General features: G+C 40.3%; 1 protein-coding gene across 1 annotated transcript in view; it reads left to right on the plus strand.

The window, feature by feature from the left end:
- Positions 1 to 16,462, plus strand: part of GXYLT2 (glucoside xylosyltransferase 2) — a 114,219-nt gene that overhangs the window by 19,532 nt on the left and 78,225 nt on the right. Inside the window, exon 2 of the mRNA XM_074313296.2 lies at positions 5,636 to 5,828. Within this exon, the coding sequence (XP_074169397.1) occupies positions 5,636 to 5,828 (193 nt within the window). The remainder of the gene's footprint in view (positions 1 to 5,635; positions 5,829 to 16,462) is intronic.

The following is a 16,462-nucleotide window of genomic DNA, read 5'->3' on the forward strand; positions in this document are numbered from 1 at the left end:
GAGAGATCAGCTCAGATAAGTAGTTCCTGGTGGTGGTAGTACAAGTATGTTAACACCATGTTTCCCTGAAAATAAGACCTAGCCGGACAATCAGCTCTAAAGCGTCTTTTGGAGCAAAAATTACTATAAGACCCGATCTTATTTTACTATAATATAAGACCCAGTCTTATCTAACATAATATAAGACCGGGTCTTATAGTAATTTTTGCTCCAAAACACGCATTAGAGCTGATTGTCCAGCTATATTTTATTTTCGGGGAAACACGGTATGCAGTCTCCACACAGTATGCCCAAGCCCATCGAATTAGAATCTCTGTGGGGTGGAGTTTTGCATATTAACAAACATCTCTGATGATTATGATATGCCGCCAGGTAGGGGATTCCCTGCACTACCTGGTGTCTGGTATCTCTTCTAGCTACAAAACTGGAAGCATGATCATGATTTGAATCAGGGTCCTACCAGTGAGCAACAGGGAAGGAATGAATTCAATGATCACTTCAAAGGATGGCTCAAGGTGAGAATATGAGAGAGGTGGAGCGAGTCAAAGGTGATTGGAAATGTTTTTTTGTTTTTAATTGGGGAATATTGGGGAACAGTGTGTTTCTCCAGGGCCCATCAGCTTCAAGTCATTGTCCTTCAGTGTAGTTGTGGATGGTACAGCTCAGCTCCAAGTCCAGTCACTGTTTTCAATCTTTAGTTGCAGGGGGCACAGCCCACCATCCCATGCGGGAATTGAACCAGCAATCTTGTAGTTGAGAGCTTGCACTCTAACCAAGTGAGCCATCCAGCCGCCCCTAGAAACGTAGTTTAAAGATTTATGTTAGGACTCTCTTATGATTGCTAAGTTGTAAGTTTCTTTCAAAATGACTTAAACAAAGGAGAACTTATTGACTTAATAAAAGAACTGTCCAAGTTTAGGGTCACATGCTTCTGGATACAGGTGCTCAAATAATGCCACCAGAGATCTGACCCACCACTTTGTGGCTCTGCTTTCTACTGTGTTATGTTGGTGTTGAGTGTGCCATGGATAGGAGTTGGTGAAAGTCACATTTTTTTTCAGCAATCTTAAACTCTATTATTCATTGTGACTGTACAACATAAACGCTTATTACGTGAAGCCTGAGATTTTTTTTAAAATTAATATTTATTGGAGTGACAATGGCCAGTAAAATTACATAGATTTCAGGTGTACAATTCTGTATTACATCATCTGTATATCACATTGTATGTTCACCACCCAGAGTCAGTTCTCTTTCCATCACCATATATTTGACCCCATTTACTCTCATCTATCACCCCCTTCCCCCCTTACCCTCTGGTAACCACTAAACTATTGTCTGTGTCTATGAGTTTTTGCTTCTTCATTTGTTTGTCTTGTTCCTTTGTTGCTTTCAGTTTTATATCTGACATATCAGTGAAGTCATATGGTTCTCGACTTTTTCTGTGTGACTTACTTTGCTAAGCATAATACTCTCAAGATCCATCCATATTGTCGCAAATGGCACTATTTCATCTTTTCTTAGGGTTGAGTAGTATTCCATTGTGTATACATACCACATCTTCTTTATCCATTCATCTATCAAAGGACATTTTGGTTGTTTCCATATCTTGGCCACCATAAATAAAGCTGCAATGAACATCGGAGCACATTTATCTTTACAGATAAATGTTTTCATATTTTTGGGGTATATACCCAGGAGAGGGATTGCTGAGTCATGTGGTAAGTCTATTCTTAAATTTTTGGGACCTCCACACTGCCTTCCATAGCAGCTACACCAATATGCATTCCCACCAACAGTGTATAAGCGTTTCTTTTTCTCCACAGCCTCCCAAATACTTGTTATTATTTGTCTTGTCGATGATAGCCATTCTGACTGGTGTGAGATGATATCTTATTGTGGTTTTTATTTTCATTTCTCTGACATTTTTAATGTTGTGTGAGAAGTAATAAATTCGGGGCAGCAAAGCTCTCATTAAATCCCTACCACTGATACTTGAACGGTCACTAGGAGAGGCTTTTATTTATCTTTTTTAGTATCTGCCACTAAACACCAAGAAAGACTGCAGCCCCTAACCCCTGCTGTTTGTACCATGCCTTCTCAAGTCATGAGGCCTGCAAAGAAAAGTGGCCTGTTGTGCAGCAGGGGAGTGCAAGCTTTTTTTAATAATTAGAAAACAAAGTGTATATCAAATAGTTTGGAAGCAGAAAAAGATAAAGATAATAACATAATGAATTTCTGTGTATCCTACACTTATCTTAGGAAATAAAAACTTAAGTCCACAAAGATAACCACTATCATGCATTTGATGTTTATAATCCTTATGCATGTTTACTTTTCCTTCATATGTCTGTGAACAACATACAGTGCTATTTCGCTTGTTTTTAAGTTTCATCCAAATGGTGCCATCCCACTGTTATCCTTCTACAAATCGCTTTTTTCATCTTTGGCCTTATATTAATATGTGATATCCTGGTTTGTTCCTTTTCACTGCTACATTGTATTCCACTTAAACAAATCAAATAGATTCATGATTCTCCTTTGGGTGGACAGCAAAGTTATGTCTAGTATTTCACTATGATAAACAGGGTTGATGTGAACATTCTTGCAGGAGTCTTGTGCAAAGGTACAAGAGTTTCTTCAGGTTATTCGTGTGGGTGTAGAAAGGGAGGGCTAAGTAGGAGGGTATATGTACATCTTCACTCCTGCTAGATGTTGCCAAATGGCTCTCCAAAGTGTTTGGGCCATTGAAACACTGTCCCTCACAGTGTCTGAACTATCCCCCACCTCAACATCCATTTCAAAACTCATATGGTCCAAATTTTATTTTATTCTTTAATTTTTGCCAATGTGAAAATAAAATGACATCTCTTTATTGTACTTCAATTGTACTTTATTGTACTTCAAAAAAACTTTCAATTTTTTATTCATGTGGAAACCCAGTATGTAAAGCTAAACCAGGCAAAGTTGTTCTGTTTGGGGGTTTGTTAATGGTTCATATGTAAGATTTCTAAGCAGTTGCATTTATTGTTTTAGTACCTTTGGATGATACCTATGTTCCTAAATATTGAGCATATTTTTAAGTAAATGAGTTTGCATTAAATCTCTTTTGTAGCCTATTTTGGCTAGTCTTTTGATTGTGATTTAAGCGTTATCTATGATACCTCCTACCCATCCCTTTATGTAAGATAATTGGGAGTTGGCTTTAATAGTGGGTATGAAAACTCACCCATGAAGCTGAGTAAGAGAATAGATGTTTCAGTCCTCAAGGCAGGCATCCTCGAATTCACCAGCCTGCTTCTGATCCGGTGCCTCTGCTCTTACTGTTCCCTGTGCCTGAAATGCTCCTCACCCAGAAATGCACGTGGCTCATTCCCTCACTTCTTCAAGTTGTCTTTAGATCTCACTTTCTCAATGAGGCATTTTTTTGACTTTGCAATATATGCTATGAGCTAGTCCAGCAGCCACTCCTCTATCTCTTCCTTCTCAACTATGTATTTCCTTCATAGTGTTTATCACTGGATGACTTTTATGTAAGTTACTTAGTTACTATTTGCTTTAACTGTTATTTCTTTCTTTGTCTTTCCTCTATCACCTGTAGAATGTAACTTCTGCCAGCCATGGGAACTGTTTTGTTCACTACAGTAGTCCCTCCTTATCCCTGGTTTCATTTATCTGTGGTCAAACATGGTCTGAAAATATTAAATGGAAAATTCCAGAAATAAACAATTCATAAGTTTTAAATTGCACCACATTCTCAGTAGCGTGATGAATTCTCCTGCCAGCCCACGGTGTCCCACACGGCATGGGACTGATCCTTTTGTCCAGCACATGCACAGAGTAGATGGTATACATCCATTAGTCACTTAGTAGCCATCTCAGTTATCAGATTGACTGTAGGGGTATCAAAGTGCTTATCTTCAAGTCACCCTTATTTTACTTAATAGTGGCCCCAAAATGCAAGAGTAGTGATGCTGACAATTTGGATATGTCACAGAGGAGCCGTAAAGTGCTTCCTTTAAGTGAAAACGCATGTATGTATAGGAAAAAAACAGCATATTATAGTGTTTGGTACTATTCACAGTTTCAGGTATCCATTGGGGGTCTTAGAACATATCCCTCATGAATAAGGGGGGACTGTATATACTATGTTTTTCCTATACATACATACCTATAATAAAGTTTAATTTATAAATTCAGTAGTTAGAAGTTAACAATTATAAAAATATACTGTAATAAAAATTATGTGAATGCAGTCTCTTTTTTTCTCAAAATATCTTATTGTACTATACTCACCTTTTTCACTTAAAGGGAGGCTGTCACAGTTATCCAAGTGAGGGTAGATGGTAGCCTCATTAGGTAGCAAAAGGAGGATGAAGAGAATTGGACAATTCAGGGAGACACTTAGGACATGTCTACTGTCTTTTCTTGTGATCCCTGAAATAAGTGGACTCTGAGTAACTCTGCATCTGGGCTTAGCTGAGCCAGCAGGCGGTGCTTCTACTAAGCATGCTCCTAAGTAATCAAATTGGAAAGCTATCCAAAGTGCTCCGTCCACATCTTAAACTTTTCCTTGGGGAAAGAAATCTGGAGCAAGACTGCCATGATTCAGCAGAGCAGTGAATAATGGCGTAGCACACTGATCATATTCAAAGTTTTCGGAAGGAAGGTAGCATTTGACGTCCAAGTTCCCCTGGTCTCTGAATCTTTTGTATAAGTAAGTTAGTTTCATTTGTCTCAGAGCACTTTTTCCAGTCCAACTTCTTCCAACGTGCCAGCAAATGTTTCTCAGTGGTGTGTTTGAGGCTTGGCTGCCTCCTCTTGTCTGGAACAAATCTTTTATTACAAGGAAATTGCTGGATGATGATTCTGGACTCTTGAATCCTGGTCCCCTCCCAGCTGTTGACTCAGTATTTGATACCTTGGTAATTTTCAACTTAACCTGCCTCATCGCCTGCCTGTTTCTCATTAATATCACTTTCATACAGGAAGCTAAATTTCACACCTACCACCTCAGCAATCTAGAGTGAGACAGTTAAGATCAACACCTGTTTCTTTAAGACTCTCCCAAAATGTAATGGAGGCACATGTGTTGATTTCTTTGCTCACCTCCCGGACTTGTATGATTTTCCTTGGGCTCAGTTGTCATGCATTCCACCGCAACCTAAAACCATCCAGATGATGGGGATATCATATTGCTCATTTCACATGGGAAAGCCATGACCCACCCTCCTCTTGTTCAAGTTGCATTCAAATCTAATTTCCATGGCCCTTGCGGGTGGGAGCGCCACAACCCTAGTGTCAGCTGTTGAAGTTTAGCAATGCTATTTCCAAACATGGCCAGCAGACAGCCAGCCGGCACCAGACAGCTGAGTGCTGGCAGAAAATGTCTCAGACACCTACAGCAGTCCCAACAGTGACGTATTCTGCTGCTGCCAGGATAAGTATCAGCATCAATGGTGTGTTTCTCTAAGCAGGAAGAATTGTCAAAATGCTATCACTTTATAAAATATAACGGATTGTGCCTGTTCATGTTTTGAAATGTTCCAACCATTCACTAGCTGTTTTTTATTGTTGTTGTTTTTAATGAGTTTAGTAATAGCTTTAATGTTTTCTTCTTTTTCCTTTTTCCTAGGAGGCCTGGAGAACCAAGGAATGTCCATGCTGTGCTGCCACATAGGCTCTGGATGCACCTGGCCGTGGTAGCCTGTGGCAATAGACTGGAGGAGACACTGGTCATGCTTAAATCAGCTGTGCTCTTTAGCCACAGGAAGATGCAATTTCATATTTTCACAGAAGAATCTCTGAAGCCAGAGTTTGAGAAGCAGGTGAATTTGTGGAAATCATAGCACAATATTTACTGAGCAGGGCCAGGCTGCATTTTGGGAATGCACACCCTGCTCACTAATGTACTTGTTGCACACTCAGCTGTGTGACTGTGGGCCCTCAGCTCTGAGCCTTACTGTTCTCATCTGTATATAGGGATGGTCACACATACCCTATAGAGACAGTGTGAGAATTAAATGAGATGATGCACTTAATGCACCTCACCCAGGCCTTAACCCTCCTCATGCTATCAACATTGTCTTCACGTGGGAGATAGGTAGCTTATTTTTATTGATTTATATATGTTTCATGAATGAAAAGTAATATACGTCCGTTAAAATAAGCTCAAACAATATAGATGTTAGAAACTAAAAGATGGCAGTCCTTGCTATCCTTCAATGCTACCCAGAAAACTATCAGAATTAACAATTTTGAGTGATTCTTCTATATGTATTTTTCATATACAGGTGTGTGCGTGTGTGTGTGTATCTGAATGAGAGTGTACATATGTGTATATTCATGTATTTTTGTATACATACAGGCACATACATGAATATGTGTGTACTGAGCTTAAATATATTTGTTTTACAAAATCAGTATTATTCTCTACATGTTATTCTGGAACTTGCTTTTCGTCACTTAAAACCACATCATCATCATCATTCCAAGGCAGGAGTCATACATTCTTTCTCATTCTTTTTGGTCACTACGTAGTATTTTATTATGTGGCTGGATCATCATTTATCTGACTATTCCTATACTGAGGAAAAAATAATGATTTTTTTTCACCAGTACACAAGGAGAGCTTTGGAAATATCTGTTTTCCCCAGGCTAGGTACATGTGTTTCTTTGCAGACCAAGCATTGTTTCCCTGAAAGTCTTCTCTTGCAATAAGTGCTTGAGTATAGGCAGAACAAGGACCCATTTTGTTTTGTGTCTACTGACTTGAGTCAACAGGCTAGCTGCGCTAAGGAGAAACACTGTACAAGCATTTTGGGCAGAGAAAGGTTAATAGCAGAAAGCTAGAAAATGTGTTATGTTTTCTAAAGAAAAAGAACCGCGTTGACAACTTCACCAAGAGAAGGCAGGGAACAAATAATCTTAGGGCTTTGAAATTGATTGCAAAATGCCTTGAAAATGATCTGGCTCAGGGGAAGAGGAAAGGAGAAGGATTGAAACACACATAGTTAGCTGCTCTGAAGCTGTAGTGTAGGGAAATGACGACAGTAATAATACTAAGCATTTGTCAAGGGTTTATAATTTATGATTTGCTCTTATTTAATCCTCACAACAACGCTTGGGAAAAGGTAACAATCATGTCCCTATTTTATAAACAGATCACTGAGGCTTAGAGAGTTTCAGTGATTTGCTCATCAGGTGTCAGTTCAGGGTTACTGAGTCAAACCTCCATGAACGTAACCACTATACATTACTACCTCCCAAACTAGGAGACAGAAAACTGAGCTCTAGTACTTACTTTCTGGATGATCTCAGCAAGTCTTTTTGAGCTTCAGTTTTCCCATCTACAACTTGGGACTGGCAGGATTGATAAAGAGATGATATATCTGTAATCAGGATAGGCTAGGTCAGACTGCAGTAACAACTCCCAAAAAGCTCAGAGACTCTCCACATGCCTGCTTCTGTCTCACACAGCAGTCTGTCCACACAGCCACTTAGGTCTGGGACCAAAGCTGACAGACCATTCATGCTTATAGGTGCACCTCCTAGAACACGAGACCTCTATAGTTTTCGGGATGCCACTTCAAGCAAGAGAGAGACTAACAGATCACTACTGTGCTTTTTATTCCCTCAGCTTGACAGTGATACCGGTTTTTTCTGCTCACTACAGAAGTCACAAGGCCCACCCAGCTCCAAAGGCGTTGAGAAGTACTCTATGTTCAGGCAGGGAGGAAACTGGCCATGGGAAAACACTAGGAATGTCTTGTAAAGTAGCAATTTGACAAGTATTATTGAGTACCTGCTGCATGGTAGAAGCAGCGGTATGAGGATGGAGCAAAACAAAATATAGACTTGGACTTAAAAAACAGTAAAAGGAAGGAAGATGCATATGTATAAGCAGAAGTGTGTGGCAGATTGTGTTTTCCAAGAGGCTCCAGTGGTTCCACCTCCTGTTATTCACACCTTATGTACCTCCCTTCTACACTGTCCAAGGGCTGGTGTGTGACCGATAGCATATGGAAGAAGTGATGCTATATCACTTCAGAATGAGGTTTTTAAAAAGGCACTGCATCTTCCGTCTTGTTCACATTATCTTTCTCTCTTGGATCACTTGCTCTGGGGGAAGCCACCTGCCATGTAAAAGCAGACCTTGGAGAAGCCTAAGGTCTCTCCAAGGAATGTTAAGGAGTGAAGGCCTCTTACTGACACTCATGTGAGTGAACTTGGAGACAGAACCTCCAGCCCTGTCTAGCCTTCAGATGACTATAGCCCCAGCCAATAGTTGTGCTACAATCTCGTGAGAAGCCCAGAGCCAGAACAACCCAGCTCACAGATTCCTGACTCTATATGAGATAATAAATGTTTTTGGTTTTAAGCTACTAAGTTTGGAGGTAAGTTGCTATAAGGCAATGGCTAATACATATACCTCCACACACAATATTTGTATATATATATAATAGGGTTTTATAAATATAATGCTATGTGACATCTGAGGCTAGGTCATAGAAAAGGATACAGCTTCTGCCTAGTTCTTTCTTGGGATGCCTGCTACTGGAACCTGGACACCATGCTGTGATGAAGCCCAAACTAGTCTTTATAGAGAGACCACACACAGAGGTCCACACAGAGAGGAACTGGAGTCCCCAGCCAAAAACTACCCTCACCTTCCAGACGTGTGAGTGAATGAACCGTTAAATGATTCCAGACCCCAGCCTTCCAAGCTTCCAGCTAAGGCCCCAGACATTGTGGAACAGAGTCAAGCCTTATTTTCTGTGCCTTCCCCAAATTCGTGATGCACAGAACCTATGAGCATAATAAATGGTTGTTTTATACTACTACCATGTTTCCCCAAAAATAAGACCTAGCCTGACCATCAGCTCTAATGCATCTTTTGGAGCAAAAATTAATATAAGACCTGGTATCATATCATATCATATCATGTCATATTATTATATTATTATATTGTATTACCCGGTCTTACACCATACGAAAATGGTAAGTTTGGGGATACTTAGTTATGGGCCATAGTAACTGAATATTATAAATTAGGAGCTAAATTGCATGTCGGAGATCATTTTAGACACTTGTGAAGTTGTGCCATGTTTTGAATTGCCCTGATGACTTTATCCCTTGGATGGCTCATTTTTCCTCAGGTCTTTGTTAAACCAGTGATGCTCAACTAACAAAGGAAATTATAATAGGATGTTAAAAGCTACACAGGGACTATGATGTAACCCCTTTCTTTTCCATACTGAGGTTATGGTGCCAGTTAAAATTTTAAATACTGGCTCTTACATAAGTCACAGAACTTCTCTCAGCCCCAATTTCTTCATCTATATCAAAGGGTAAGAAAAGAACCTATGGTAGATACAAAAAAGAGACAAATGATTCTTGCTCTGCTTATTGCAGAGTAAAATTGTGAGGCTGAATCAGATAATCTACATATTCTCTCATTGTGTAAGGAGTCTTGGGAATGTTTCTATTTATTTGGCACTGAATTAGCCCTAAAGTAGTAGATCAGCAGCAGTAGATTTCTGCTCAACCTCAGGACTTGGTGGAGAATCAGGTTATGCCACTCTTCTCCAGGCTATCTGTTCCAACACGGAGAGGCCTTCTGGGAATATCCAGAGTTTCTTCCTTGGAAGTGCAGTGTCACATACCTCAAGGTAAAAGCAAAACAAAACACTAATTACCATCGTGGTTCCTCTGGGAGTTGTGTTGTGGGCAAGTTCTATGTAAGCAGAATTTTTTTAAGCTGCTAAAGAACAATGTGTCTGTTGGTATTTACCATTTATGTTGTATTGATCCCTTTAGATGTTTACTACGGTGATGTCCTTTTGTTGAATTGATCCCTTTATTATTATGTAATGTCCTTCTTTATCTTTTATTATAATCTTCATTTTAAAGTCTATTTTGTCTGATATATGTATTGCTATCCCCGCTTTTTTCTCATTTCCATTTGTGTGAAATACCTTTTTCCATCCCTTTACTTTCAGTCTGTGTGTGTCTTTCGATCTGAAGTGAGTGTCTTGTAGACATTATATGTATGGGTCTTGTTTTCTTATCCACTCAGCTACCCTGTGTCTTTTGATTGAGCATTGAATCCATTTACATTTAGCGTGATTCTTGATAAGTAGATCTTCAATACTTTAAAGTTTCAGCTGGTTGATTTCTTAGACTCTCCAGGAAGCTCAGGATCAGACATGTGATTTAAATTTGACTAATCTGTGCTCCTGCCCCATACTCAGTCTCAGGAAATAGTGGGACACAGAAGTGGGGATGACCATCAGTCCATTCGGGTGATAGGTGGGGCCAGTGAGGCAGCAGCATCCTGTGTGTGTGTGTGTGTGTGTGTGTGTGTGTGTGTGTGTGTGTATGTGTGTTTAGCTCTGCCATTGGAAGAATTGTCAACAGGAACTTCCAGTGGCTGCAATCAGTATACTATTTGTGTATAAGCATAGGTAGTAAAAATTGTAAATGGACTGAACGTTTCAGTTAAAAGACATAGATTGACAAAGGTAGATAAACCCTTCTAGAAGACAAGATGGTAAAGATCCAAGAGTCAAGGAAACCAGTAGAGCTGAGACCTTCCTGTTCTGCCCCCTTGGGTTGTTGTGCAGTGGTATAGTTGTAGTGGGTATTTGTGCCTAGTGTCCGTTCTGAATGGTTAGTACTGTTGCACTGAATGTTTATGCCTAGTATCAGTTCTGATGTGTTCGAGCAATTGTACTGGGTATTTATGCCTGAATCGTTTTGACTTTGGGGAAGAGCCAGAAGTTGCATGGTGCCAGAATCGGTGAATAACGTGGATGAGGACATACCGTAATGTTTTTATTTGACAGAAATTGCCGTACCAGAAGTGATGTGTCACATGGAACCTTTCATTATGATCACAAAATATGGTGAATGCTGCTACAGAGTGCCATCCAATGGAAAGGCAGGGATCTTCAATAGGGGAAGTGGCACATCAAACCTTAGTAACAGTGTGTGACGAGTTTTAACTTGTTTGGTGTAGTCGGATGTGAGCTACTATGCTTGATAGAAGGTGTGTTTTTAAAGTGTGCTGTAAATCATCCTCCATCACGACAACGCTCCGTGTCATACATCACTTCTGGTATATGGCAATTACTGTCAAATAAAAACATTACAGTGTGTCCTTATCCACCATATTCACTGTTTTCTTAATTTCTTATTCTGATAGTTCGTTATTGGTGTATAAAAATGCAACAAATTTCTGTATATTAATTTTGTATCCTGCTTCTTTACTGAATTCATTCATGATTTCTAATAGTCTTTTGGTGGAATCTTTGGAGTTCTCTATATATAATGTCATGTCATCTGCAAATAATGACAATTTTACTTCCTTCTTCCCAATTAACATGCTTTTATTTATTTCTCTTGTCTGATTTCTGTGGCTAGAACTTCCAGTACTATGTTGAATAAATGTGATGAAAGTGGGCAACCTTGTCTTGTTCCTGATCTTAAGGGGACTGTTTTTTGCTTTTCCCCATTGAGTATGATGTTAGCTGTGGGTTTGTCATATATGGCCTTTATCATGTTGAGATATATACCCTCTATTCCAATTTTGCTGAGAGTTTTTACCATAAATGGATGCTGGGTTTTGTCAAATGAGTTTTCTGCATCTATTGATGTGACCATGTGATTTTTGTTTCTCGTGTTGTTTATGTGGTGTATTATGTTCATTGAGTTGTGGATATTGAACCAAACTTGCATACCAGAAATGAATCCCACTTGATCATGGTGTATGATCTTTTAAATGTATTTTTGAATTGTGTTTGCTAATATTTTGTTGAGGATTTTTGCATCTATGTTCATTAAGGGTATCGACCTATAATATTTTTTGTAATGTCTTTGGAGCTTTCCCTTTCCCTGGATTTTTTGGAATAATTTCAGGAGGATAGGTGCTAATTCTTGTTTGAATGTTTGGTAAAATTCACCTGTGAAGCTATCTGGTCCAGGACTTTTGTTTGTTGGGAGCTTGTTGATTAGTGATTCGATTTCATTTGTAGTAATTGGTCTGCTGAGATTTTCTATTTCTTCTTGATTCAGTCTTGGAACATTGTATGCTTCTGGAAATTTATCCATTTCTTCCAGATTGTCAAATTTGTTGGTGTATAGTTGCTCATAGTATTTTCTTAAATTTTTTGTTTGTATTTCTAGGGCATCTGTTGTCACTTCTCCTCTTTCATTTCTGATTTTATTTATTTGGGTCCTCTCTCCTTTTTTCTAGATGAGTCTGGTTAAAGGTTTGTCTATTTTGTTTATGTTTTCTGAAAAACAACTCTTGGTTTTATCGGTCTTTTGTCAAGTTTTTTTCTCCATTTTGTTATTTCCACTCTGATCTTTATTATTTTCTTCCATGTACTCACTTTGGGCTTATTTTGCTGTTCTTTTTCCAATTCCCTTAAATGTAAAGAAAGACTATTGATTTGAGATTTTTCTTGTTTCTTTAGGTGGGCCTGTATTGCTATGAATTTCCCTCTCAGGACGGCTTCTGGTGTGTCCCATAGATTTGTGATCACTGTATTTTCATTTTTGTTTGTCTCAAGATAGCTTTTGATTTCTTCCTTGATCTCATTATTCCCCCATTCATTATTTAGTAGCATGTTAGTCTCTGTGTGTTTATGTGTTTTCAGTTTTGGGGGGTTTTTTGTAATTGATTTCTAGTTTCATACCAGTGTGGTCGACAAGACGCTTGATATGATTTCAATTTTCTAAAATTTATTGAGACTTGTTTTGTGGCCTAACGTGGTCTATTAAGGACAATGTTCCATGTGCACTTGAAAAGAATGTATATTCTGCTGCGTGGGGTGAAATGTTCTAAACATATCAATTAAATCCATCTAGTCTAGTGTGTCATTTAATTTTCTGTCTAGTGGATCTGTCCATTGGTGTCAGTGGGGTGTTGAAGTCCTCTACTATGATAGTGTTACTGTTGGTCTCTGACTTTATGTCAGTCAATATTTGTTTTACATATTTAGGTGCTCCTGTGTTGGCTGCATAGGTGTTTACAACGGTATGTCCTTTTGTTGAATTGATCCCTTTATTATTATGTAATGTTGTCGTGTGGGGCGACCCGCGGGGCTTCTGGTCCCGCTCCCCACACAAGAACACAGGATATGGCTAGGTCAAAAAGAAACCCCCACGGAGCCATAGATAGGGGAGTCATACCACTATATTCTCTCTGGCGGCTGGGCGAGACACACACAGTAGTAGCCACACGATCCACAGTCTGCCGTTCACTTCTCTGCCTGCCAACCAACCAACCAATCAACGCAGCCCCGCAATTACATCAGTAGCCAATTGGCTAACCAGTTATAGCTGATGGCCAACCAATCATAGTTGATGGTCATTCACTACCCGAGCCTGCACTTCCCCACGCGAGGCCGAGAGTCTGGAAACTGCTCTCTGGGACTCTGTTCCCACAAATGTCCTTTTTTTATCTTTTATTATAATCTTTTTAAAGTCTATTTTGTCTGATAATATATTGCTACCCCAGCTTTTTTCTCATTTCCATTTGTGTGAAATATCTTTTTCCATCCCTTTACTTTCAGTCTGTGTGTGTCTTTCGAACTGAGGTGAGTCTCTTGTAGACATCATATGCGTGGGTCTTGTTTTCTTGTCTACTCAGCTACCCTATGTCTTTTGATTGGAGCATTTAATCCATTTACATTTAGAGTGCATAGTTATTGCCATTTTATTAGTCATAGTTTTGATCTTCATTATTTTGTTTGTTTGGTTTCTTCTTTCTTCCACTTGAAGAAGTCCTTTTAACATTTCCTATAATACTGGCTTGGTGGTAATGAATTCCTTTAGCTTTTTCTTATCTGGGAAGCTCTTTATCTCTCCTTCAATTTTAAATGATAGCCTTGCTGGCTAGAGTAGTCTTAGTTGTAGGCCCTTGTTTTTCATCACTTTGGATATTTCTTGCCACTCCTTTTTGGCTTGCAAAGTTTCTGTTGAGAATTCAGCTGACAATCTTATTGGAGTGCCCTTATAACTTACTAGTTGCCCTTCTCTTGCTGCTTTTAGGATTCTCTCTTTCTCTTTAACCTTTGACATCTTCACTATGATGTGTTTTGGTGTGGGCCTATATAGATGGGTTCATCTTGTTTGGGATTCTCTATGCTTCCTGGGCTTGTATGTCTATTTCCTTCACCAGATTGGGGAAATTTTTGGTCATTATTTCTTCCAATAGGTTATCAATCCCTTGCTCCCTCTCTTCTCATTCTGGTACCCCTATAATGTGAATGTGGTTATGCTTTATGTTGTCCCACAAGTCCCTTAAACTATCTTCATTGTTTTTTATTATACTTTTTCTTTTTGCTGTTGCAATAAGGTTTATTGTGCTACCTTATCTTCTAAATCACTGATTTGATCCTCTGCTTCATCTAATCTGCTATTGATTCCTTTTAGTGTATGTTTCATTTCAGTTTTTGTATTCTTTATTTCTGACTGGTTATTTTTTATGGTTTCTATGTCTTTCTTTATGCTTGCTATCGCTTTGTTGAAATTCTTACTAAGTTCCTTAAGCATTCTTATAATCAACATTTTAAACTCTGTCTCTGGTAGGTTGGTTGCCTCCATTTCATTTCCATTTCTGGAGGTTTCTCCTGTTCTTTTATTTGGGGCATGTTTTTTTGTTTCCTCATTCTGGCTACTGCTCTGTGTTTGCTTCTATGTATTAGGTAGATCTCCTATGTCTCTCAGTCTTTCCTGGGTGGCCTTATATAGTATGTGTCCCATGTGATCCAATTGTGCAATCTCCCTAATCTCCTGTGCATGTGTTCCAAGAGTGTCCCTAGAGTGTTTTGTGTGTGTTCTTCTTTTGTAATTGAGCATTGATTGCTTTTGTCATGTCAGTGGGTGGAATTGACTCCCATGCTGACTAACTGTGAGTATTGGCTACACCCACAGTGTATGAGCTGCTGTGGGGGCTGACCCCTCAGAGAAGACTTCAACTGTGTGGGCTCTTATGCCTGTTGAACCCCCCCTTTTACATGTGCCTCTAGTGAGTCTAACCAAGTAGTGCTCTAATGGTCTGATGCTGGCCTCTGGGTATGTTATTTCTGGTGTCTCTTGGGCGGGGCTCCCATGCAGGCCAATTTAAACCTTGCCTATTTCCAGCCCATGGGTACCTAGTAGAACCCTCAAAGCAATATGTGGTTGGCTGCTGCCTCCTTAGGTGTACATGCTGGGTTGATTGACCTGGTGTTGAGAGTGCCCTCCAGATTGCCCTCGGTGAATCCAGATTGCAGCACTAGCTGGATGGGGTGGAGTTCAAGGGAGTCACGAGACGTGACTGGTGGTTTTTCAAAGTTAATGCAGATTGAGTTCTTATGCCAGTACCTGGTCTATGACCACCTTGCACAGTGCCTGAGAACACTGCAGCCATCCACTGCCTCAGGCTCGCAAATTCCCCAGAGGTGCCCCAGAGTGATGTGGTGCAGTTTTGAGGTCACTGTCCTCCACCAAAATCTTTCTTTTCTTTTCTTTTTTTTCTTCTTTTTTTTTTTTAGGGGAATAGGACTTTATTGGGGACTTATTTTATTGGGGAACAGTATGTACTTCCAGGCCTTTCTTCCAAGTCAAGTTGTCTTTTTCAATCTTAGTTGTGGAGGGTGCCGTTCAGCTTCAAGTTGTCGTTTCAGTCTTAGTTGTGGAGGGCGCAGCTCAGCTCCAGGTCCAGTTGCCGTTTTCTAGTTGCAGGGGGCATAGCCCACCATCCCTTGCGGGAGTCGAACTGGCAACCTTGTGGTTGAGAGGACGCATTCCAACCTACTGAGCCATCCGGGAGCTCAGCGGCAGCTCAGCTCAAGGTGCCGTGTTCAATCTTAGTTGCAGGGGGCGAAGCCCACCATCCCTTGCAGGACTCGAGGAGTTGAACTGGCAACCTTGTGGTTGAGAGCCCACTGGCCCATGTGGGAATCGAACCGGCAGCCTTCGGACTTAGGAGCATGGAGCTCTAACCGCCTGAGCCACCGGGCCGGCCCCCAAAATCTTTCTTGACCATTGTGGATTGTCTCCTGCTGTAAAAGATCTCTGCAGTTTGTGCAGTGTGGTTGGCCACCCAGGTGCCCAGAGTGCCTCTAGCAATGCAGCTTTAGGTGAACTTGGTGGGGTTCCAAGGAGCTAAGGAATATTGTTGGTGCTTTCTGAAAAGTCAATGCAGTCTCAGCTTGTGCACTGGTGCTGGGCCCATGGCCACCCTGCAAAAATACCTCAAGCACACTATGGTTAGCCCCTGCCCATTTACAATGGGGCACGGGTCTTGGGGTACCGCCTACCAATAGATGTTTCCTGGGCCACCACAGGCCCTCTGCCCACTTTAATCCACAGCCTTGGGGTGGGGCCAGCAGCCCAGCAGTCAAGAGTTTCCTGGGCGATGTAGCCCCAGCTGTGTGGAGGGCATGGACTACGGCATCACCAAGGCAGT

This window comes from Rhinolophus sinicus, chromosome 5, assembly GCF_057876585.1.
Source record: "Rhinolophus sinicus isolate RSI-liver-muscle chromosome 5, RSI-T2T, whole genome shotgun sequence".
NCBI classification, from domain to species: domain Eukaryota; kingdom Metazoa; phylum Chordata; class Mammalia; order Chiroptera; family Rhinolophidae; genus Rhinolophus; species Rhinolophus sinicus.